The sequence below is a fragment of the Pteropus vampyrus genome, unplaced genomic scaffold, assembly GCF_000151845.1.
Source record: "Pteropus vampyrus isolate Shadow unplaced genomic scaffold, Pvam_2.0 Scaffold58, whole genome shotgun sequence".
Lineage (NCBI taxonomy): Eukaryota > Metazoa > Chordata > Mammalia > Chiroptera > Pteropodidae > Pteropus > Pteropus vampyrus.
Window position 1 is genome coordinate 360,823 of NW_011888839.1, and position 26,085 is coordinate 386,907.

At 40.7% G+C, this 26,085-nt stretch overlaps 1 protein-coding gene across 1 annotated transcript in view; it reads left to right on the forward strand.

The window, feature by feature from the left end:
• SCML4 (Scm polycomb group protein like 4) overlaps positions 1-26,085 on the forward strand; it is a 92,899-nt gene that overhangs the window by 17,681 nt on the left and 49,133 nt on the right. The window contains exon 2 of the mRNA XM_011360690.1: positions 25,593-25,803. Within this exon, the coding sequence (XP_011358992.1) occupies positions 25,648-25,803 (156 nt within the window). The 5' untranslated portion in view covers positions 25,593-25,647. The remainder of the gene's footprint in view (positions 1-25,592; positions 25,804-26,085) is intronic.

Genomic DNA, 26,085 nt, shown 5'->3' on the forward strand with positions numbered 1-26,085 from the left:
CTTCTCCCCGTGAATCCTGTGCTCTCGTGCTTCGATCCCCCACCAGTCCTGGTTCCCCTGGAGATAATGTCTGTCACTTTAAATGCCATCGTTCTTATCATAATTAGGAATATTATATTTCTGAATCAGGCTGATTTCTCATCAGGCCTCACTGCCCATATTACAGCTGCTATGTGCTCCTAGATCCGAGGACCCATAAAATAACTCACCACATATGTAAAACTTTACGTCACTCTTCACTTAGCTAAGCTGGAAAATTTATAGTTTAGAAGAACACACAGTCAAGTCGAAAATGTGACTTTGGCTGGGTCTGGGCATAACTGGAGTTTTCAGGTATAGTTTGGCAGCTTTCATCTAACAGAAACATCAAGGCCTATAAAATCAGTTCAGTGTCAAAGAGTTTTAAGGTGTTGCATTAAATATTCCTGCGTGGCTGCCATTCCTCACCTTTTTAAAAATGAGGGTATAAAAATGGCAGGATGTGCTGCTTTCAAAAGGCCACAATCTCAATCTTTCTCACATTAGTGGGAATAAGCATGCTGTTAAAAAAGATGGTATCCGATGTTTTCTCATTCATTTATACTTTCTGAATATCTATCAACATCCCTATATTTCAGGCACAGTCCTGGAATACATAGAAAAGTAAGATGTGGTCCTAGTCTTCACAGAGCGGATGGTGTATTAGAGGGGCTGGCAACGTTTTCTGAGAAGGGCCAGATAGCAAATATTTAGGTTTGGGGGTCATATGGTTTTGATTGTAGCACTCTCAACAGTGATTCCATGCCTTTTCCACACCCCTCAAACCTCCAGTCACCCCTTCCTCCCTTAAGGCTACTAACACCTTTCTCTTCTCCCTACACACATCATCTCCTTGCCTGTAAGACAGGTAGTAATATCTATAGCACAGGCTGATTGTGAGGATAAACTCAGTTGGCATGTGCAAAGCCTTCACTCACGCTCTAGCTGCCACTTGAAAATGTTAATCTGCCTCCCTCCTTTCCTTCCCGATGAATCTGCGAAAGTAAAACCCCTCCTCTTCTTCCAGGCTAACCCACCTACCTGTGTCCCCCTCCAACCCAAACATCTTTCCCAAGACCTTTATCCACTTAGCTCTTTCGACAATCGACCTTTTCCTCTTCCTTGGTACCCCTCTGCCTACAAACACACGTAGGTCTCCTCTATTTAAAAGAGGGATTTAAAGAAGAAGAATGTGAAGAAGGAGGAGGAACCTCAATGTGATCTTACACTTACACTCGCCTCCAGCTACCGTTCTTATTCTCTTTTATCTAATTGACCTCCAACTGCCTTCACTTTCCCATAATCTCTCTTGGTTAATTTCTGTTTCTTCCCTATGTTTTTCCTTCTCAGAGACATACTGTGCTGTGGAAAAGGAGGGCTTTAGGGTCAAGCGCACATCTCCACATTACCATTTGTAGTGTCACAGACCCTGTGCAACCTACACAGCGCCAAAGATCCTCATCTATAGAATGGGAACAATGAGCCCTCCCTCCGGAGGGAATTGTGGGAATCCAATCAGGTGATCAATGAGAGGCACTGTGTCAGGGCTGGGCATGTGGCAGTGCCACTTGATAAATCCTTGTTCTCTTTCTCTTCCACAAGCTGCCTCTGTCCTCCGGGAAGTTGGGAGTGGGTAGATAGGGGCTGTTGATTGTTCCAAAAGTATCTGATACAGTCTTCTGAGGTAGGAAAATATGCCTTGACTTTTCTATTTTTGCATCTTTGTTAAGGCTTGGAAAAAACGTTAATGTGGGATTCTGGTCATGTGAAAATAGATAGTTGCTCGATTAATTAATTGATCTACTCAGCATATCCTTTTGCAGCATCGGCTTTACGTTCAACCCTGTGAAAGGCCTGAGGGATACCAAGGTAGTTCCTGCAGGAGCCAGGCAAGTCCACGTAATTCCTGTGCACTGAGAGTGAGCTGTGGGAGGAGTACCCACAAAGTGCCTGGGAATGCGGGAAGGGAGTGGCCCTCTGCTGGACGAGGTGAGGAGGGAGTCTTGCCAGGGAAATGCCCTCGGAATCATCCAGAATTATGACTTTGAGTGCACCAGGGCCAGCGGGGAGGTGGGAAGGGACTCCAGGGAGCTGAAGTACACTGTCTCTGGATCACTGGGAGTATACTCTGCATCTGGATTGCAGAGGGGTAAAGTGAGAAAGACAGGCTGAAGGTGAGAGTCTCACCTAAACCTCCTCTAGAAGTACCAAGACTTATTTTTCCATACGGAGGGGAGAGTGGACTCCCCATGTAAATCCAGAAGATAGAGGTAAGGCCAGGGCAGAGAAGTCTCTGGGAGGCAGAGTTCAGCTCAAGATTAGGAAGAAGTCAAAATTGCAGTCATGTCCAGCAACAGAGCTGGCTTCCACCTCCCACATGTGCAAGCAGGAACCAAGGCATGTGGGGACAGTGAACATGGAGGTGATGCTCCTATGCCAAATATAGAAATAACTCATAAATAGGATGAGGAGGAGAGATGAATTTGACTCCCAGCCCATGCCCCACCCTCAACCCCACTGGGTGGCCTGTGCTGGTTCTCAGGACACAGGCTGGGGAGGGAGCAGGGCCTCTCCCAGATAAAGGCTAGGTGTCCTGCTCAGCTCTGGACTGCCTTGAGAACCCCAGTTTTACCACACTATTTCCTTCAAGGGATGAGAAAAAAAATGAGACAACAGGATAATGTCTTCTGCTAACAGGAGAAGCTTGGAGAGCTAGCTAATTAAAATTAAATGGATGTGTGTATCTCTGCATGTGTGTTTATACACACACACATATATATACACATATATACCTAGATATACAATAAAGTAGTGTGTTTTGATTCCATATATTAGGTCTACTTGTAATGCTTAAACAACACATTGCAATTTGAATCTGGTCCATGTTCTCTCCTGTATCCTCTGGACTTTCCTTTGGCATCCTGCATCTGAAAGGCTGAAATTAAAATTGAAGAATGGAGCCCTGGACTATCTTGCCTTCCCATGGGGCCTGGCCTTGGAACAATGTGGGCATTCTGCCAGGACTTAATTTTGTAGCAAGCTGTTGAGGGTTATTTATTTATTTTTTAATTATTTTTTTTCAAGTTACACAAGTTGTACCCACACATATTCATGTTTAAAATGAAAATTAGTAAATTAGTACAGAATCCACGTAGCTATGTTCTCAACACAGCAACTAGAGTGAGCCTTTAAAAATGTGTCAGATCACTTCTCTGCTCAGCTCAGAAACGCCCGGTGCCTCTGCATCTCGCTCAGAGAAAGAACCGGTACTCATAAGTGGCCTACAGGGCATAGAATGCTCTGGTCTCCCATTCTCTCTTTTACCTCATTGCCTACTCCTCTCCTCAGTCACTCTATGCCCAATTTCCTAGCTTCCGTACTGTCCTCATACCCCCCACAAGGCTTTGGCACTTGCTGTTTTCTCTGCTTGAACACTCGTCTCTCACAAAGCCCCATGGCTCACTCCCCAAGTTCCTTGAAGTCTCTCTGCTCAAGCATTCCTTAATGAGAGAGGCTTTCTCAGACCATCAATAAAAAATAGCACCCTCACTGCTATCAGTTATCTCCCTTAATTTAGTTTTATAACATTTACTATCACCTGGGTTATTATGTATTTGCTTGTCTGTTTATTTATTGTCTGTCTCTCTTCGGTGGAATTTAAATTCCATGAAATGAAGTGACTTTTTGTTGTTGTTCATACTATATTCTTAGTGCCCAGAACATTGGCACGTAGTAGGTACTTGAGCACCTAATATTTGTTGAATAAATAAATGAATCAATGAAAATTACAATAAAAAGTAAGACTTTCTCTCTCTACCCTCTAATGTGCTCACCCATTCCCATTGCACATTTCTCAATTCTTGGCCCTGTAACAGTGTATCCCTCTAAAAGTTTTCTTTGCATATGCAAGAATACCTAGAGGCTTCTGATTCCAATTAGGATATAGAGCATGAAAGATTTTTGGTCATGAGGAGCAACAAGAATAACCTGGAAAAACAAAATCATTCTTTTCTATGGGATTAACAAAAAGTAATAGATATGGAGAAACCCTGATGAACTATATTCCAGAGAGAAATGAGGCCTTCCTAAGTGTAGCAGAGAACAGTAGCTTCTACACCTGGGGAGTGGGCAGGTATAGGTAGATGTAGGAGTGAGAATCTCCCGAAGGAGATGCCCTGTGAACCATCTGGGAGGCTGACTTTGAGTGTACCAGGCCAGAGAAGGGAGATTGAGAAAAGATTGCAGGAGTTGGGAATAGTGTGTGCAAAGATAATACTGCCTGGGGACCAGTGAAATTATGACCTGGGACTGCAATGGAGGAGTGGGCCTGCAAATGACAGAGAATTTACAAGGAGAGATAAGTCGCGCTTTATACAACAGTGCGTGCTGGTAGGAGAGACTGGAATCTGAAAAACCCTGGGGTTTAGTCAGAAGATACAACTCACACCAGAAATTTGAATAGAGAAGATTTCATATAAAGAATTGCTAACTACATAAAAAGTGGTTAACTACTCAAAGAGGTAAAGGAGAGCTCTAAAGTAGTAATCGCAGAGAGCAGTGACTACCCCTATAGCTGAAGGAAAAGTAAATAATGAAGAAACTTAGAAACTCAAAGAAGGGGCCCCTGCAAGGCTGCCATTCGGACCTCTGTGGAGACAGCGTGTTGACACACATTGGAGAGCACTTGCTGCTGGACCAAAGAACCGCCCTCCTCCAGGCAACTCTGCCAGGACCCCTGCATGCTGATCTACTTGCCACCAAGTAGAAAAACAAAACACTGAAAGAAGAAAAAGCCCCTTCTTTCTCTTCCAGGTTTGCAGTGTCTCTCCAATGCCCTCTGTTGACAGGGCCCAACACCCAGCCAACTGGCTATGGAGAAATATCGTCTGCAGAATCCAGCCCCAGTATCACAGCGTAGAGCAAAGAAAGGTGCGTTTGTTGCTGACAAGCAATAAATTAATAAGTGGCACAAAAATACATACATAAAAAAACCAATAAATTCATCTCCCCCTTTCTGAATTTAGCATCAGTGGATGAGGGGCTGGTAGGCAGGGAAAAGTTATGTAGTTTCAAACATCCTCCTGGTTTTTGGATTCTGGGGCCCTGTAAGAGGTGAATTCAAAGGTAAACACAAAATTGAGGAAACCAGTTGGGAGTTGGGCAAATCACAGGTAAACTTGATCTGAATAAAGCTACAGCTCAGCACCAGCTCAGTTAGATTCTAGGTAAACCTGAATAACCACCTGACAGGAAAGGGCTTGCAACTCTGGGAAATAAAACTAAGTAAAAATCATGTTCCATTCTCCACTGTTTTTCTGTACACAATTCCTGGAGTACAATTTAAAAGAGGGAGAAAGATGTAAAGAAGCAGAAAAATTTACTCATGATCATGAAAAAATATAGACGATAGGAATATATCCACAAGTGGGCCAGATATATTATCAGATAAGTACTTTAAAATAATTATTATAAATATATCAGATAATATAAAGAAATGAGATGTGTATTTCAGAAGAGAAATGGCAACTCTAAAAATACATAAAAACTAGTAAAAGCTGAAATTCTAGAATTGAAAAATAAAATATAAGACAAAACATTTCTGAGAAAAACTAAAGAAGACATAAATAAGTGGAGACATATACTCTGTGTATGGGTTGTATGACCCAATATTGATAAAATGTCAATTCTCCCCAAATTGATTGCTAGAGTCAATGTATTCCCAATAAAAACATCAGCAGGTTTATTGCACTTCTATGGAAATTCAAATGTAAATTATGAAATAATTCTGGGAAAGGAAAATAAAGTTGGAGGACTCACACTATTTGATTTTAAGACTTACTATAAAGTAAACATAAGAGTTTGGTATTTAAATAAGTATAGACAAATGCATCAATGAAGTAGAATAAAAGGTCCAGAAACAGACTCAAATTCATATGGTTAACTGATTTTGACAAAAGCCCCAAAGCAGTTCAATGGAGAGAGAAAACTCTTTTTGGCAAACTGTGTTGGGATGATTGACTATAGCTGTGTGTGGGAAGAATGAATCTTGAACCTTATCTCATACCATACACAATAATTAATTTGAGATGAATTATATACCTTAAACTATAATAGGTAAAACCACAGAGCTTCATAATTAGAAAAAACAGAAGAGTATCTTCATGATCTTTGGATAGAAAATGTGTTCTTGGAGAGGCTGCAAACACACTAATCATAAAACAAGAGGTTGCTATATTAAACTTCATTTTAAAAAAACTTTGCTCATTAAAAAACACTAGTTAGATATGGGAGGTGAACACACAGTGTAAATATATATATATACTTTACTGTTAAAGTATACAGCTAAAACTTATAGAATTTCATTAACCAATGTCACCATAAAAAAATTAATTAATTAAAAAAAAACACTAGAGAATGAATAGTCAAGCTATAGACTGGGAGAGTTTTGCAGTTACATGTATTTGACAAAGAATTTGTATCCAAAATATATAAAGAACTCCTATAGCGCAATAATAAAAAAAGGCAAACAACCCAATAAATATTTGGGCAAAAGACTTGAACAGTCACTTCAAACAGAAGGTATACAAACATACACATAAAGAGATGCCCATCAACATTCTATGCATCTAGAAAATGCTAATTAAATTCCATCCATTGGACTGACAGTACCCATATTGATGAGAATATGGAGCAACTGGTCCTCTTTTACACTGGTGCAGTGAGGACGATACAACCACTGGAAAATTGTTTGGCAGTTCCTTATAAAATTAAACACTAATCTCCCTTATGACCCAACAATTCTACTCTTGGGTATTTACCCAAGAAAAGAAAAATATATGTCCACGAAAGACTTGTACATGAATGTTTCTAGCAGATTTATTCAAAGTATCAAAACTGGAAGCAATCCAAATGTCTATCAACAGGCGAAAGGATTAACAGATTGTGGTGTATTCATACAATGGGATACTACTCAGCAACAAAAAGAAATGAATTACCGATGTATGCAAAAATATGTTTATGAGCTAATGAAGAAGCCGGATGCAAAGAGTATATATCACATGATCCACATATACGAAGTGCACGAACAAACAAAACTAATCTATGGTGATAGAAATCAGAATACTGGTTGCTTTTGGAGGAGTGGGGCTGACTGGAAAGAGGCATAAGTGAACTTTCTAAGATGATGAAAATATTTTATATTTTGATTGAAGTATGAATTACACTGGTGTGTCAAAACTCACTAAATTACACCGTTAAGACCTGTGCATTTCACTATATGTAAATTGTACCTCAATTAAAAAATTTTTTTATTTAGAAAATATAAATTTAAATGAAAAAACTTCACAAATTAGCCTGAGGGTAAATAATTATGGTAATATTACAAGAAGGGCTTTCAGATTTTCTTTGTATTCCCAGAAGGTATAGAAAGAAAAATTCCTTAAATTATAGCAAAAGGCTTCTATAGAAATTCATATTCAAGTTAACACACCACTCTAGCTGGTAAGATAAAAGGCAGTATTTCCCCAAACTGAAAGGTTGATGTATACTACTTGTACTGGATTGAACAATGTCCTCCCAAAATTCATGTCTATCTGGAACCTCAGAGTGTGACTTTAATTGGAAATAGGATCTTTTTAGATGTTATTAGTTAGGATGACGTTATATTGGATTAGGGTGGGTTGAAGATCCAATGACTAGTGTAACTATAAGAAGGCCATATGGAGATACAGAGACCACAGAGAGTGGTGAAGACCATGTGACAATGCAGGAAGAGATTAGAGTGATGTAGCTTTGGCCAAGGAATGCCAAGGATTGCTGGCAACCACCAGAAGCTAGAAAAAGGTAGGAAACAGATTCTCAGATTCTCCCTCAGGGCCCTAAGAAGGAACCAACCCTGCCTGACACCTCAATTTCAGACTTCTGGTCTCCTGAACTGTGAGAGAGAGATTTCTGTTGTTCTAAGCCACCAAGTTTGTGCCAATTAGTTATGACAGCACTAGGAAGCTAATATACTACTCAACTAGGTTATCAAAAAATAAAGTTTTAAGTATTCAACCATCTGTCTGGGGTACTCGAGTAGATTTTAATTGATAAACTAAACAAAATGTATTTTAAAAATATATGCCTTTTCTTGTATACATTTGTATAACATACAAATGGGATATACATACCTACTCTTTGGCTACTTTCTGTTCTTGTTTTCTAATGGAACAATAAATCGTGGAGACAGTTCTCTATTTGCGCACAGAGGAGCCTGCTTGTACCCCTCTGGGGTACTCTGGGAGCAGGGAGCAGTTAGTCTTTCTAAAGACTGTACCATATTCCAGAATATGGATTTCCCATGATTTATTTTGCCAGTCCAGTTCAATTAGAGGAAGGCTTATTAAATGCCTCATCCTGGGCGCTTCAATTTAAATCTGTTCAGTTCCACCCAATCCAGTGCAAACCAATTCAACAATCATTTACTGAGTGTCTTCTTTGTGCCAGTCATTCTGCTGTGATTACATCTTTGGTTTCATCTTAATTGATTACTTCTGCCCCTCAGGTCTCATAGCAAAGATACTTCTTAAAAATGTATTACGAAATATAACAAGAAACTGATAATAAGACCATAGTAAAAAGAGACTGATGTTTGGGACAGATGAAACATTTTTATTTTCCTATACTGACCTTTGTATTTTGATAGGCTCTAATGTCCTTACTTAACTGGGCTTCTTAAATTTGGGATTTGCACCCCCGATAGAAAGGTGCAACTCATCCTGCAAAGAAGTGACAGAAGAGATAAAAGCAGAAAAAATGGGACCCCGTCTGGTTCACAGTGAGAAAGACACCCTCCTAGAAGCAGGAAGGAGGGGCCCAAAAATGTCCTGTCCTGCAATTGTTCAGCTCGTGTTAAGCATTCGTTTGTCCAATATGTTTCCCAGTTATTAGTTCTATGTTTCATGCGCGTGCAGGGGTTTCCTGTAGAATAAATAGCCACTGGCTGTAATACATGCTATCCATCAGTTCTTCTTGCTGCTAATGTGAGGAAGCACATTAACCACTGCTTTCCCGCCTTTGAGTTAGACTGGATTTTAGGTAATGAGAATTCTGAGTTATCATTCTTTTAACTAATAATGTAATTTAAATTCTTCATGCAGTGTGAGAGTGGACCACACAGGTGCCTACTATGTCCTGGCTCTGCCTTGTGGTGCTGCTTGGAATAATTTGTCCTTTTTCCAGGCTAAATGTCCTTAATTATTTCAACTGTTCCACAAAGGAAAGTTTCCACATACCCTGCTCCTCTTCTTTTGAGTTTAATATTTACATTAATTCTTGCCGTCAGAAACAAGTGTAAAATTCCAGATGTTCCACAAACAATGGGGTTATTTTTTCCCTTGAGCTGGGCACTCTACAGTCTATATTCCCATGAGCTTTTTGATAACATGGCCTACATCACAGTCTAAAGAAAACTTGTCATTAACTAAAATTCCTAGATCTTTTTCACCCAGGAAACCTGTCTCTCCTGTATATCTGTGAATGATATATCAGCTATTCTATCTTTAAAATTTTTCATTTGATTGCTTTGGTCCATCCAACTAAAATTTTTTGCATCTTAATTCTGTAATCTGTAGCATTAGCTGTCTTTCCCAGACTTGCGTCATCTGCTTATTTGATAGGATTGCCTTCCAAATCTTCATACATGTCAGCAGGGAGAACATAACTAAAACTAGAGACCTGTGGCATGCCACTAGAGACAACCTGCACATCGGCACTGTCATTAGTCATGCAATTTGGAACCTGTGTGGTGTCTCAATAGTTAGGATTCTACCCCAAAGTAACACCCTTCTGCTCACATTCACTATCTGATCCACGAAATAATCTTGGGAAATTCTGCCAAATACATTGCAGTAACAAGACAGCTCATGATTATAGTCTTCCTCTGATTTCCAAACTAATTCTGATTGGCCCACCTCTCCCGCCAAGTAAATCTAGTTAAGATAAGCCTTAAACTTTCAGAGACTTTTTCTCCTGGGAGCCAATGTTTCCCATATTAGTGATTACCACATTCTTTAGCAAGAGCTTATTTATTTGTTTAATAATCAATTTCATAACTGATTATTCAGTCAGAATCCAACCTTTTTTGAAAATTTGGGTAAAATATGCTCCTCTGCCCTGCTTAGTACTTTTTCTCCTTTCCATGATTTCTCAGAAATGTTCCACAGTGGCTCTGAGACCCCATCTGTAAACACCTGCTGTGCTCGAGGGGTATTTTGCCTGAGCTCGGAGAAGTTTGAGCTCACTAAAGTGATGAGCAGCTGTCACCTCTGGCAGGCATTTCTTCTCTTGTTATGTGTTCTGCCACCTCCAGTTTGAGATCCTTCCCCTTTATGCAGCAAACAGAAACAAATAGTCCCTTAGTCCAGCTGGTAGGCTAATTCCATCCTTGATATTGGTCTGAAAAATAAAAATTTGCCCCACAACCCATTCCTGTATTCTGTAGTGCTCTTTGTGACCCACAGCACGTTCTGCACTTCGACCAAGACTTTCCTTCCCGTTTCCTGCAGTAAGGGGGCAAAGTTTGTCCTAGACCAGGCACAACTGCGGCTGCAGGTACTCTTCCACTTGTGCTTGTCTTGACACTCTTTTGTATCTCCAGGGCCTGGCACAAGTGCCTTGCACCTAGTAAGTGTTCAGTGAATATTCATATAGCTGCAGATTTTTAATAGGTAAACTTTGAAAGCTGGTAAATAATTGGTTTCACTGCTATTGCATGGTCTCAGGGGACCTTTAACAAGGGAGAAGATCTGGAAAATTATCCAGGAAACTTGCTTGCTGACTGCTAACCCACTGGAGAGAGAACAAGACAAAGGAGCCATTATTTTTCCCTTTTTTGACCTTTCATTTAGCCACCAAGAAGTGGAAAGCCACAATTGGATCACTGTATCATTCCTCCCCTTCCTTTCTTTTTATGAGCCGATCAAATCATATTTGCTGAGGATTCACTGTATGTGAGGCCCCGAGAAGTCACATAAGCTTTTACCCAGCCCAGATATGGAATTAATAACATTGATGACTTGTCTCAGGGTGTGTATGAGGCTTCTGGACCTTTTGGTAGTCAGCTTTCAAAATGCAACGTCTCGCAGCCAGAGACAAAAGCCCTGGGAGATGACACTTCTTAGGTCTCAGCAGCTAACTTCTTGTTATCCAGGTGCTTGTGGAGAGAGGCTGGGCTGGGCATCGGCTGTGCAACCTGTGGCAAGGCAGGGAGCCTTTCTGAGACATTATCTCTGTAGATTTAAAGATTCTTCATCTGTATAATGAAGGTACCTAATAATACTTGCCTTAGAGGCTTGTAATGACAATTGAACAAAGTAACATATGTATATCTACATGCTCCATTAATTCATTTATCTATTCATCCACATTTGTTGCCTTGTTGGTCCTGTGAGCTGGGCCCTGTGCTATAACTGTGTCTCCTATGGACCACCTCTGAAGTGAGAGGACACAAGTGTGAGAGAAATCACTAATGAGGGCTGGAAGGATTGAGAATCCTGCCTCAAAGATGGAATGCTCTGAGTGGGGAGGGGTTTGTTCGAGGAAGACCCGAAGATAAACTTAGCTGTTCTGCCGTGGGCTGGCAGGACAGCCTGGTCCACAGAGGTTCTGTCTTCGTGGTTATTGGCCAGCCCTCCTTGGGATTGAGTGCGTACTGTGAATGCTTCTCCCTCTCAAGTGAACTGCAAGTGCCACCAAGTGAGAGCCATCTGGGAGACTGAGACTGAGACTGAGAAGCTTTGTATTGGCAACATGAGCATGGAGAATTCAGCTCTACAACATCCCAGTGAGACACCCCGGAAGGGGGCGTAAGTGTGTGTGCGTGCGTGTGTGTGTGTGTGTGTGTGTGTGTGCGCGTGTGCATGTGTGTGTGATAGGGGATGCAAGCTGGAACTTGAGGAGACATGATGACCCGTAGATGGTCTGCTTTTCTTCCCTTCTCCTGAGAGTGGCTGGGTTCATCTTCATGTCCCCAGTGGGTTCTGCATAAGGACAGGCACACAATAGGAGCCCAGATAATATTTTTGAATGATCAAAGGGATGCATAAGGGGATAAAAGTTCATTGCTGGCCAGTGCTACCCTTTTGAGGCTAAGAATGTCTTTTTTTGGCCCTGGCCTTTCAGTATTATAAGACCTGCGGGGCCACCAGGCTGTGCAAGGGTGGCCATCGGGATCGCTGGTCAGAGAAGTAGTGATGCCCCCCATGTCCTTGGTGGGTTGATGCTGTGATTGCACCTAACAGGACAACTGAGAAGCCTTGTGACCCTCAGTGATCAGAAGCAAATTAGGACTGCGTTTGGTTTTCCTTCCTTTAAGTTAGAAAAACAAACACAGAGGAATGTCTTCCTGTACTCCTCGTTCCAATCCCTCCCTCCCTTCACCCACTCTATTTCCAGACCTGGTGATAGTTTGCATTCCTAATATTTGAAGATACTGGGGTCTTTCTTTGTGAAATAAGTGGTGGGGCGGGGGGGGGGCATGTGTCAGTGTGCAGCAACTGCCTGTATAGATGATGGATGGTGACAGTGCCAGGTACCAAGTACCCTGCCTTTCCCCTCAGCCTCACAGCTTTCTAGAGAGCTCTGATGCCAGGGTGTCAGTAACCGCTTCCCCCTGTGAGGTGGGTATCATCTAGCCAGAAGACAAGACTACTGTGATGCTCTGCAGAAAGGGATTTGGAGCGTGGCGTTCTCTGGATTGATTTGGGTGTATTTGTTCAGCTTAGTAAATGAAAATAAATGATTTTTGTTGTGTGTTGTCTTTGGGGGACCTGCAAACAAGTTGATTGGAAAATAGAGTTCCTATTGACTGTCTGTTCTTCGCAGAGGAAACAAAAGATAAGAATCATTTGTCTGGGAAGAGCAGTAATTTATATCACACGGGGCTTTACAGATAACGATGGGCTCTCATGGTCATTTTCTCATCGGATCATCAAGGCAGCTTGGTAATGTGACCGTGACAAGAACTGGTGTCTCTATTTGGCAGGTCGAGGCACTGATACCCAAGAGTCACACTGCTGTTCTACTTACTTATCACTGCGAGTCAAAGCCAGCTCTCCCGATCCTTACTTGCTGGCCCCTGAACACTTTCTCTTCCCACTGGCCCCTTGACCACAGAAACATGATCTTTGTCTATTGGAAGAGCAAAGATTTCAGCTAACAAACACAGAAAAACAAAATCAGTTTCAAGATAACTATGCACTTGCTCTTGACTTTCACCTCTTAAATGCATCTCTCCATGACTTGCACAAGAGGGGAGGGCATTGAGTCCTGATTGTTTTCTGCTGACTGCTCCAAGGTGGCGTATCTTTCTTAGACAGTGAGTTTTTTGAGGGCAAACATTGAGTTGCTATGTCTCAATACATAGTGCCAGCAGAGTGCCTTAGATACTTCAACATTTTGCAAAGAGTATCGTAATGAAGATATCATAGTTACATATTTCTCAACTTCATTTTGAACAACTGTGTTCCTGAAAATTTGAGTAAAAATGTTTTCTTTGGAAACATTGCTGCCTAAAAAAGCCCTGTGTGAATCCTTGAAGAATTCACAAATCCCCAAGACTGGTGAATGGATTTGCACCATGCAAGGCATTGATTTAGAGAGTTGTGATTTGTGTTATCTGAATCTTGTTGTTTTAATGTTAAAGCTTTAACACTTTTTCTTAGCAAAGTATTTTAAAGGAATCTAGGTGTACGATTGGTGTATATTACAAAAAATCATCTCGAAAAGAGTTTCTTTGTAGATAAGATTGAACCAGAAACAACCCAAACACCAAGCCACCAGTGCTTTCTCAAAATTAAATGTAAAGTATAAATAGAGAACAAAACAGGAAATAGTGGTTTGCAAAAAAAGAAATACTTGTACCTGCCCTAAAAAGTGCCATTCCTTAAAGTGTACAATGCGAGTTTAGAGACTGATAGAGAGTCATTGACTCCACCTCTCAGCAGAGACAAGTGTCTTCCAGCAGGCGTTGCCTTACTACTCCCCGCAATATTCTTTAATAACCTTTAAAAAATTTGGACCGTGCTGTATGTCATAGGCACTCATTAAATAAGTGTACTCTTCTATCCATCCAGTCATCATGAGGTCAGCGAGTTGATTGAGTTGCCTTATATCACCTAAGCTTTTTGCTGTGTCAGTGCCATCTCTTTGTATCCTATAAGGACTTGGGAGATATGGCTTGCAGGGTTATGTTTCCCTCCTGTACTTCCTAACCAGCTCCGTTGCAGGTTCTCGCATGCTCTCTCAGGCTGACCCCGGGAGGCAGCTGTAGGGATTTGTACAAAAAGCCCTTTGGTGGAATCTGAGTTCTGCCTACTAATGAGTGATCTCATGCAACCTCTCGGGGCCTCAGTTCCTCATCTGTAAATCCAAGGACGATCATACTTATTCTCACAGAGTCATGAAAACGAATAGAGGTGAAGTAGGTGAAGGTCCATCTTGGCAGCATATGGTGCACTGTGTCTTGCTGGGGTGGCCTTATTTTTAGAAAGCGGCTATCATGGGGGAAAGTTCTGAATCTCACGGTGGCAAGTGCCCTGGGCTGGATCCTGCTACCTCAGTGCTGGGGACTGGGGGGAGTCCGGAAAGAGGGGCTGGCTTACTGATCACTCATTCATTCATACATCATTATTCAATAAACATTTGCTAAGTCCCTAAGATGTGCCAGATGCTGAATTAGGCGGGATACATTGATCAAGACACAGCACCTCCTTCAGGGAGCTTTCATATATTGGGAAAGACAGACAAGGTTACAAATAAAGAGAATGATACGTTGGAGGCTGATGCCTTTTGGGGAGAGGATAGAGCTCTCTCTTGAAAAGATGAGCCAAGTTCAAGTAACGCCACTTCTCTGACTCCATCTTCAAGTGGGGCACCAAGTTAGAAGCTTCTAGGGAAACTTGCTGTGATTCACTTACTTATCTTGAGTTCTCCTTCTACCTTCCATCCAGATCAGAGGCAGCTCAGTTTTGTTATGTTCAAGCCCATGAGAACCTCTTGGAATGAGTGAGGAGCAGGTAATGGGGGGAAACCTCAGGGATTGCTTATAGGAGACCCCTTGAGCTTGGATGTTCTCTGGAGTCAGTAGCAAAGGAGGGAGGGTACAAGGCTCCATCAGCGAGTGCCAGGAGGTAAGGACCTGGTGAGGGTGAGGTGGAGAAGAGCTGCAAGGCCCTAAACTCTGACTTTTCCTTCCTTGTCCTGTGACCCCCAAGAATCACAGCCCCACAAGACCTCTTCTCTCTGAGTGTCCTGGGCTCTTTGGTCCTCATCTTTGAGATACTAGTTGTCTCAGAACTGTCCTCCTTCCATAACATATCTCTTCTCCCCTACCGAATGGTTAGCTTCTCAAAGACAGGAGAGGAGTGTAGGAGACTGGCTCTGCTGTGGCACCCCAACCACCTCGAATGTCTCCCCAGAGGCCATGCAGGCAAGGCTTGCCTGCAGCTGATCTAAGTCTTGGCAGAATCTTTGTGATCCTTCCGGGGCATGGGAGCATGGGAAGCCTGTTTGCCACTCGCCTCCCTATCAGCGCAAGAGGCTGTTGTAGGACAATTTCTCATTGCCTCCTGGGTGTTGATGAGCTGTGAGGCTTTTGCCTGGCTTTCCTTCAGGGGAAAGCTGCAGGCTGTAGAACTGCTACACTGAAGCATGATGGCTCTTCTCATATTGCTGTCACCTGGCCCCTTTTTCTTCTGTGTTGTCCTGTGGGACAAGGGACACTGGGAGAGTCCATCTCTTCCTGCTTTTGCTATCTACATGAGTAAGAAACTGTTTAAATCTGACATTTTGTTGTCTCTTTACCTACAAATCTTGGGGCTTTGTTCGACAGGGAGTTCAGAGATCTAAACTTGTATAAATGAGATGTCTGAGGCCCAGAGAGGTTAAGTGACTTGCCTTCACCTCTCAGCTGATTAGGAGTAGAGCCAGGACCGGAGTCCAGCCCCCTAAGTTCAGGGTCATTTTCACCGGCACCTAGTTAGTATGCCTGATGTGCTACGAGCACTTATGGAATGGTTGCTGGTCCAGGCAATCAAGTCACTGGGGTTCTTAGGCATCCTGGTCAGTACAAATGTACACTACCATGGCACATGAGGAGTGTAGTACCCATGGACCGGCTGTTGATTTGCAGTCCTTTCAGAGTTCAGAGCACCTGGACATCCTACCATCCACAGCTAGTGGAACTGGCCCTGGCTGACAAATAGCTGCAGACAGCAGAGTCACTCATTCATTCTTCTCTACAGTATGAGATGGTAGATTAGGTTTATTTGTTTTTCTTTTTTGAATACACACAAAATACAAAGGTAGAAAACAGCATGCAGAGAAAAGTCTCTCTCTCTCTCCAGTCCTTAGAACTGCAGTTCCCCCTCCTTTCAAGAGAGAATTGCTATTATTTTTAAACACTTACAGAGAATTTTATGTATGTATAGGTACATACGCATGCATATGTGTGTACATGTTTGTAATGTGTATCTTCCTCGCCTGCCATATGATAGCATGCTATACATGCTACTATGTAAACTTAAACATTTATGTTGATTATTTTTCTCTCATTTTTCTTAGCCATGATTTTGCTGACCATAGCAATGGCAGAGAGCATCCTATCTCCTTCCTCTTCCAGATTCCTTCTCACAACCCATGGATTTGCATGTAGGCATGTCCCCAAGTGTGACCACAGATAGACAGACTCCATCCGGAAAGATAAGACATTTCCAAAAGAGTCTTTCTTACAAAGTTCCCATTCTTTCCAGTCATTAACTGACCTACCCAAAGGGCAGGCAGATGCCATCCTCTTCCGTGTATGTCTGTTGGGGTCTAACTAGGAAATCTCTTTAGTATATAAGGCACTGGGTATTTAATGGAGAGAAACACTCATACAGAGATGAAAGAGACAAAACAGGAGGCTGGACAACTAACCACAGTCCCTGTGGTTGCAACCACCCCTAAGCTAGAAGGACAGAGGGAGGAGGTGATGTAGCAGAAGGCAGGGCCAGGTCACCCAGCACAGTGCGGGATGCTGTGGGCCTCCCTGATAGGAGCCAAAGCCACAGAAGAGAAGCAATTCCTAACAGAGACCTAATAAAGCAAAGGGAGAGGGTGATAACTTTCCTGATTTCATCCATGCCAACTCTACCCTCCAAACTTATACCAGCACCCCCCATTGAGCAAACCCAGTCAGCAGCCCGCTGTCACAGCAACCTTGGAAAACAGCTTTGGGGAGCAGCCCCCTCTCATACAGAAAATTGCAGGGACAAGGTGAAGAATGGAGCTGAGAGAGACAGGCCCAGGGCCAGCCTTCAAAGTTTCTAGAAGGCTGTCTTCTGAAAGGAAGTCATCTGAAGGGGAAGGCCTGTCAGCGTAGGGGACTCAATTAAAAGGGAACCGGTGGACAGCTGAAACAAGAGGTGGCGGCCCATCTCTTCTGGGCCTGGCACCTGCTTTCCCTTGCTCTCTGATGATCACGTTCCAACGAGCAGCTCCAGGCCAGTGGTCCCGGATGGAGTTACAAGCAGCTTCAATCTTCTTCGTGTGTTGGCTGAGGGGACTGGCAGTTCCCCAAAATAGGTAGATTTAGGATACAGCTGAGCAACTGCCCAGCCGCTGAATTATTCATACCTCTGTAGTGTGCCCGTCTCTCATGCGTTCAAATGTTGTAGTTTTTCCAAATCCTGCAGGTTGTAATGGGTATTTCCCCCACTTCACTGTGCCTATTCACTGCTCTTGCTTTATGTATCTTTCCTCCTTCCCCTTAAATATATGAGTCTTGGCTCTCTATCACTCTGGCTGCTGTACCCTTACTAGGTGCAGGGAATGTTCCGGTATTGGGGGGAGGGGCTTTTATAAGCTTAGCTAAGGATGGAATGGATTTTACAGGCTTTTAGAGTCTACCCTCATAGTAGATGGCCTATTATAAGGACACAGGAAGCCCCTGGACCCTACCCAACAGAGTTGAGAGTTCTACCTGTGAAGAAGGAGGCACCTGTGTCTTGAACTCTCCATATACTTACTAGGCACATCTAGAAGCTTCATCTCTTTCAGGTTGAGAAAACAAGTCTGCACATTACAATTCCTCTAAAGACATCTGACAGACTCATCACTTTTGACCGTTCTATTGGACCCGCTTATTATGTGTGACAACTGGGCTTTTTGTTCCTGGGTCAGTTTCTATTTTTCCAGGACAAGTTGGCTTATTTACAGTTTCTCTGTACTCACCCTCGTCTATTTAGACAGATAGAGACAAGAGCACATCAGTACTTAATGGAACAAAATACCTATAGATAAACTCTTTTATACAAACTAAAATCAACGAAAATAAATATTTTATTCTATTCATACTTCTTTTGTATTAAAATGATTACAACTAGAGTTTGGTGCACTTTATTTTAGTCTTCTGAGTCTCATAATTTCAATTTACTCTATTACCATTGTTATTATTGATTCATAAATTGTTACAACTTGTTTCTTTGTCCTCTTAGCACTACCCCTGATATTCCTAAAATCATCCTTGTTCTGGTAATAATAAGATGTTCCAAGCGAATCCCGACCTTTCTCTTTCTCTCTCCACAAGCTATGGAATCTCTAAGGAGTCCTGGTTTTATTTAGAGCGGAGAACAGTACCAGAGAGCAAAATGTGAGCATTAGGACTGAGTACATGTGAGTGTTGGCTTTGGCTTCTGTTGGCCCAATTGTAGTGTCAGAATTGGGGGAAAATGTGTACTAAGGGAATGTGTTTTCTCCATTTAACAGATTGTATTGCTGTCCCTCTTCTTATGGTATAAAGTTTTCATTAAAGTATTCTATCATATTGACATATTTATATCCAAAATTAAGAACTATGTGCACCTCTGACCCCAGTTGTGGGTGATTAGCCTAGGTGAGATGGGTAAGCTCCATGGTGAATGATATTGTCACAGGTGCCAGGTACACTCTGCGGGTTCAATATTGCACCAAGTGCTGCAAAGAGCAGAGTGACATACGAAATACAGTTTCCGGCCTCCAGGAATGTACAGAAATCATTTATATGCATGAAACAATGAGAAAACTATATAAACTATCATTCGATCAATGCTTGCTGAAACTGGAAGTACAAGCAATAGGTGATGAAGGAGTTGAGAGAAGCAAGAGATTAGTGTGTAGAGAAGCGAGATGGCTTGGGCCACCTTGGAGAATGGTTGAATTTTTAGATATATGCCAAGGCGCATTATCGCTGGAAACCACCTCACATACAGACCTAAGCAGCCTGTGGAGTGTGGGTATTAGGGTGCATACGAGGCTGTTGGCAAAAGAATGGTAGTAGAGACATTGGCTTAAGGTAAATTCAATGGAGGGACCAAGGATGAGAGAAAATAGGATTCTGGTTGTACTTTTGAAATGACAATGAGAAAGAGCATTACACCAAGGTCAGGAACCCATTCTATGCAGTTAATAGAAGGAAATAATTTAGAGTCCATTAGGAGTCTAGAGATCCTTGTAACTACCACCCCTTAATGCTTTTAGAGACAACAGAAAGCCACTGATCCTGCTTTCAGCCTGGCTGGCCTACCACTTCTCCATGTGCCACCAAACATCCCTGCACGTACCTACTCTATTGCAAGTTCTGTGAATTTAGCTTGTTCTGCTTTGCCTGGGACAATCCTATCTCTGATATCACCTTCTTATATTTTTCCTGTCCTCACTTCATTCCTCTCAACCCTGCTAAGAGAACTGATTTCTTTCCTTCTTGGTGCTCTCATAGCATTTCATATGAAACCTCTGTTATACCATCTATCTTAAATATTATTATTGCTTCTTTACCTTCCTGTTTCTTGATGGTAGGTGAATATATTAGGAGACGTGTCTTATTTATTTTCATCTGTAATCTAAGTGCCTAAGCACAGTATTTGACACTCACTGCGTTGTCAACAGGTATTTGTTGGATGAATTAATAAATGAATGAATGGATGCATGAATAAATGCCGCAGGTGACTCAGTGACATTGGTATATGCTTTTGGATTTGGTAACTCCTTGTTCTTTACCTCAGTGAAGCACTGTTAGCCAGGACCTTAATTTATATGCATTAAATTTACAAGACTAACAGGTAAAATGTCATCCCAAATTCATAGACCAGATCTTAGTTTCTCTTGATTTCAGTTGTACTATTTCTAGACAAGCCTCATTTTGGTAAGAAGAGGGTGACTCAGGAAACCAGCAGCAAATTACCTGATTTGATGTGTCAAGCCAGGATTTGACAACCACGTAAACATTAAACTTGGAGATTCAGAGACTGATCGTTAGGCTGTGCTAGGGACAGAATTTTTTGATGTTTACTAAACCTTTTTGCTTCAAGATGGTTTCCAAACCTGACCTGAGCTGAGGCAGTCCATATTCACTGAAGTCCACAACTGAAAACAGGGAAATTTAGAGGTATCACACATACCTCCAGGGTTTTGACGGTTCTCAAATGATTCATACATTTGGTTGTATCAAATTATGTGTCCACGGCCATGGCTAGGATGGTTTTGGATAGCATTTGAGGTCTCTGAAGGTCTTTGGAGATGAAGAGAAATCTTCGGGGGAAGAGCAGTAACCCAGCTGCCACCTGGTCCCTCAGTGGAAGGACCTAGCGAGAGGTGGAACCAAAGAGGGTGAGGATGGTGAGCTTGTTCTCTCAGGGGTCCGGTGGAGCACTCTGTTTACTATCTGTTTATTGAAATCCTTTTTAGCTCTGAAAATCTTCTGTAATATCTTTTATGGTAAAGTCTTTTTTACCTTTTTGTTACAATTTGTTTAAGATGTTAAAGCAGTGGCCAGCGAAGTTCTGTGGTTCAGGAGCCAAACCATTAGAAAACAAGAAAACAAAAGGCCATCTAAAGAGGCACAAATTTCCAATAGAAACTTCCAGAGAATGAGAATAATTCACTCATTGTTAATTTTTCTTTTTATATTATTTTTCTATCTATGGTTAAAAAAATTCAAACAATACAAAATGGTACAAAGAAGAAAGCAAAAACACCTTTCAATATTTTACTGCTCAGAGACAATGACCATCAGCCTTTTGATGATTTTTCCCTGACCTCTTTTTATGCCTAAACACATGCAGATTTATCTATATCTCTTTATGTAAAAATATATGAATAGAATCATACTATATATACTATTTCATAATATTCACATATGCATGCATATATGTATATACACACATGTATACTTAAATTATAAAGTATTCCATTTAGAAATGTGAAATAATTTAAACTAAGGCAGTCTTGACAGACATTTTGATTGTTTTCAGTGTTTCGCTATTATAAACAATGTGAAAAAAATATCCTTGGCCACATATCTTTGTGTTCTTCTCAGATTATCTTCTTTGGAGAGATCTCACTAACAGAGTATTGTCAGGCTTATTCACATTTTTCTGTCTGATAAGTGACAAGTGATATCTCGATTTACTTTCTTGGGAAGTTACCAGTAAAACTTAGACTCTTTTCTTGTGATAATTGACCACTTATTTCTCTTTCTTTTCTCTCTCTTTTTTATTTTCGTGAATTGTGTCCTTTGCTCATTTTTTTTCTATTAGAGTGTTCTTTGTTTTTGTTGGTTCATATATAGCAAATAGTTTCCTCAAATTTTTATTTATCTTCAAACTTTTTCATGATTTTACTTTTGATATATGAAAATATTTGAGTTTTATGTAGTTATTTCTATCAGTCTTTCCATTTCTACTTTCTGAGTTTTCTATCACACTTAGAAAGTCTATTGCCACCCCAAGGGTATAAAAATGTTGACCTATATTGTCTTCAGTACTTCTTAATGTTTCTTTTATTATTTTTTTTATATTTTAGTCTTAGATATCTCTAGAATTTGTATTGCTGAAATATAGCTTAAATTTTATTAATTTCTAAATGCCAGTCATCATAAATCATTTATTGAGCTTTCCTGTGTTGATATAAAATGGTCCTAAATTTTAAACTAATGAAAACTTAATATATGTTTAATTTCTGGACTAACTTTTACATTGATCTGATTGCTTATTCCTGTAGCATACCGCTGTTTGTTTTTCCCATTTGTTTTTTCCCATTTACCATGGTAAATGGGGAAAAACAAACAGCGGTATGCTACAGGAATAAGCAATCAGACCAATGTTGTTTTGTCTAAATCCTTATAGATTTTTTCTATTGCCTTTAAGTATATTATTTTTGTTAAGATTTATTGTTATCCATTCTTAAAGAAATTTTCTTAAGACACAGAGATCCTCTTCATTCTGGAAGAGAGCCTCTTAATATATCTTTGAGTATTTTTCTTTTCTTTTCTGTTACTTTTGATCTTTTCTTTAAGCATATGATAAATTGTCACTATCTTCCATAGTTGTATTTTCCCTAAGAAATTTCCATCTGCCTTGTTTCCACTGCATTCTAAGATTCCAAGAATTTGGACTCTCTTACTTTCAGTATAGATCTATGCTATTTTTACTTTTTAAATTGTAGTTATTCATGTCTTAATTTTGGAAAAGGAGGTTTGGGGGATTTTAACTTTTGCCACCATCTTTTCCAAAATCTGTTATTGAAAGATCACTTTTAAGTAAGTATTTTTCCCCAACTTTTAAAAATTATTCCAAGGAGACATTTAGAGAATCTTCCATGGTTAAAATAACCTCTTCAATTTTTAAGTCATCTGTCTTGTTACTTAAAACTATTTATTTGTGATAAGGAATTGGGAAACAGTATCTTTCTAATAAATGAACTATATAATCATTTAGATGTGGTGACTTGAAGAAACTGGGAAGATTTCCTCTCTCCAAGTATCTCCCCAAATGCTGAGATACCTAGTATGCCATCGAAATGGTTCACCGTTGCTCCATTAGCATGAAATTTATTGATCAGATTTAGTTATCTGGAAGGTCCTTCATAATCCTAAGACGGATGTGTTTCTATGGAAAGAAATGGAAAGTAACACAAGTCCTGGTTTTTCTTCCCAGTAGGGAGAGAGAAGTAGAACCACAGAAAACCCCAGTTTAAAAGATGATTTTCTTCCGAAGAAATTTTTCTGGCATATTGAGGAATTTGGGGATAGTTAAGTATAATTTTGAGTGATACAAACTTTTAGGATAACATGCTTATTAATTTGTTTTCTTCAAAACCTATTCAACAAGAAGAGTTTTGCAAGGGAGTCTCTCACTTAGCAGAGCATCCCGAGTCACCAGTGAAGGAATGCAGCAACTGACCCTTCAAGAAGACTCTCATTTCCAGGAGAGCAAGGAGATTCGATGCCTTCTCTGATCGTGGTTTTTTTCTTGTTGACTTTTGCTCTCGATGTTAGTAGATACTTCGCTGACCTCTTTAGAGGCAAAGTAGAAAGGTAGAGAAACATGTCCTAGACTAGGAAAAATTCCTGTTTCTAACATCTATAAGGATAAACTAATAATGAAGAAGAAGAAACTTAATTATGATAGTTTAAAATGGGACTCAAACCAAGTTTCATACAGCAAAAATCTTACTGGATAAATTTTGGTGGTTCTTCAATGTTTTTGGATGTCTCTCTCTCTCTCTCTCTTTCTCTCTCTCTTTTTTTTTTAAATGAATATTTTGGGTATTTGTTGGCATTGTAGAGTACAGACATTAAGTATAGAAATAGAGTGATGTTCTTTGTTTACATGTTGATAAGTTTATCTTTGTCGATCAGAATTCTTTGGCTTTAATATATCTTTGATTATATCACGTGTCATTATTTCATGTACCACTAAGAAAAAATGCTCCCTGTGGCAGGGGTCCCCGACCCCCAGTCGGTGGACAGATACTAGTCTGTGGCCTGTTAAGAAACAGGCCTCACAGCAGGAGGTGAGCGGTAGGTAAGAGAGTGAAGCTTCATCTATATTTGCAGCCGCTCCCCAGCGCTAGCGTCACTGCCTCAGCTCCACCTCAGATCATCAGGCATTAGATTCTCATAGGAGCCCCGGTCCCTGGTGCCAAAAAAGATTGGAGCCTGCTGTGGGCCGATGGGATTCTGATGGGCTTGCAGTACTGTAGGGTACACCCTAATTTCAGAGATGTTAATGTGTGAAAAATACACATCTTAGAATCAATGAAATATGGTATTTTTCTTAAACTGACAAAAACAGGGAAAATTGATATCCTTAACAACTTGTCTGTCTATCTGAACTATTTAACAATGCAGTCAATAAATAAATTCATTCTTTAAAGTTTTGTTTACTGGGTATGATATTTCCAAGAACAATCAAGATTATTGATAGAATATTGTTATTCTTCAGAGAATTAACAAAGTGAATTTAAATTTATAAAGGATGTCCAAAATTTCACTCAAATTTTTTAAAGAATTTCCACTATTTGATATTTTCCTCCCTAAGCAAAATAATCTGGTACCTGCAGTACCGCCCAGACCAGGATGTAGGGTCTGCTTCTATCAGCTTTTCTCTCTTTTTCTGCAGCTTTTTGAGCAAGAGCCTCATTTCCACTGTCAGTTACCACTAATTCTCAGAAATAAATTTTGTGACCTAATATCACTCCTGAGTTAGAGTCAAAAGGTCTGTCTCATTTGTCACATTTTTGGAACATTCCAGGAAATCTGACCCCTGAGCCCAAGGTACTGCTATGTTCTCTGGGTTGGGGTCGATTTAGCTAACCGTACTAGAGACGCTTGTTATTAGTATTTTTTTAAATGTTAAGAATATTATAGTACGTGGGTATCTGCTTGGAAGAAAGAATTCATACATGGTGAACGGTTACCCAGAGTCCCACCATTTTTGCCATTGTTAATATTCTAGCACATTTCCTTCTACTTTTTCACTGTGTAAGTTTTTGCATAATTGAGATCATTTTTATGTGCAATTTGTGTGATGACTTTTCATTCAGCTTCACGTCATTAAGAGTATTTTAAAAGGCTTTTAATTAGTTGATTGTTTTATTCTATAGATAAATCAACTATTCTTCTATTGCTTGTTATTTGGGCTATATCCATTTTATTTTTGCAATTCTAAATCATGTTTAAAAGAACATTTCTGTATGTAAATCTCTGTCCACAATTTAAAGGGGAGACATAACCAACTTTAATACAATTGATTTGTACTCTTAAATTTCTTTCGAGGGGAAAAAAGATCATAACAATTTATAACCAAACCAAAGGGGTAGGAATGAATATGAGATAATGGTTGTATTTATCTAATACTATTATTATATCAGTTCAAAGTTGAACTAACTGGGGAACATGAGACACAGAGTCTTGTGTCTTGTTGCGGCACAGTGTTTTGTTGCTGGTGACACTGTCGATTGTGTTTGGAGCTGAGAATCTATCGTCTTCTCCACCTAGCCAGTATCTTCCCCACTTCGCTATAGTCCCATGAAAAATTTGCTATCCTTGAAGTTATACCAGGGGCCTAACGGCACTATAAAAGCTCCTAGTAGTGCCTGGCTCTCTCGTATTTGGTCTTCCCCTCCACTAAAGGGTAGGATGGCCAAAATAACCAAACCAGATCTATGTTTGCCTTGCAAACCAAACAAACACTTCTGTTTTTGTTTTGCTTTGTGTCTGGACTAATTCTTAGCAGCTCTTCTGCCTGTGAGCGCTTGTCACTTCCTTCTGTAAGACTGGCACCAGCAGAAATGCAGTCTCAGAGGATCCCTGGGAGAAAGCGAGGCCGACCCCCACTTCACTCAACACCTGTGAAGATGGCAGTTCATAACCTTTATTCTGCTTCAGCTGGTTCTTTACCAGCAGTGAAGATCCCAAAGAAAAGAGGGCGGAAACCTGGGTACAAGGTACGGCTTCATCATCTTTCTCCAAAGTGGTATTGGGCTGGGGTATGGGTGCTTGGGCAGAACTCCACTGCACAGTGCGATGAAAGGTTGGGAGCTGGTTAGAGACAGGATCAATAAGCTTCTGTCAATGGAGCATGCGGTGGATGAGGCCTCATTGCTACAACATGGCACATAATGCATGCTGTCGCTGTCGTGTGCATTTTTGCAAGTGGAAAAAGCAAATTACACCAGATGGGGAAAGTTGTAAGGCGAGCAGATTTTAGGGTCAGAGCTAAACGCACA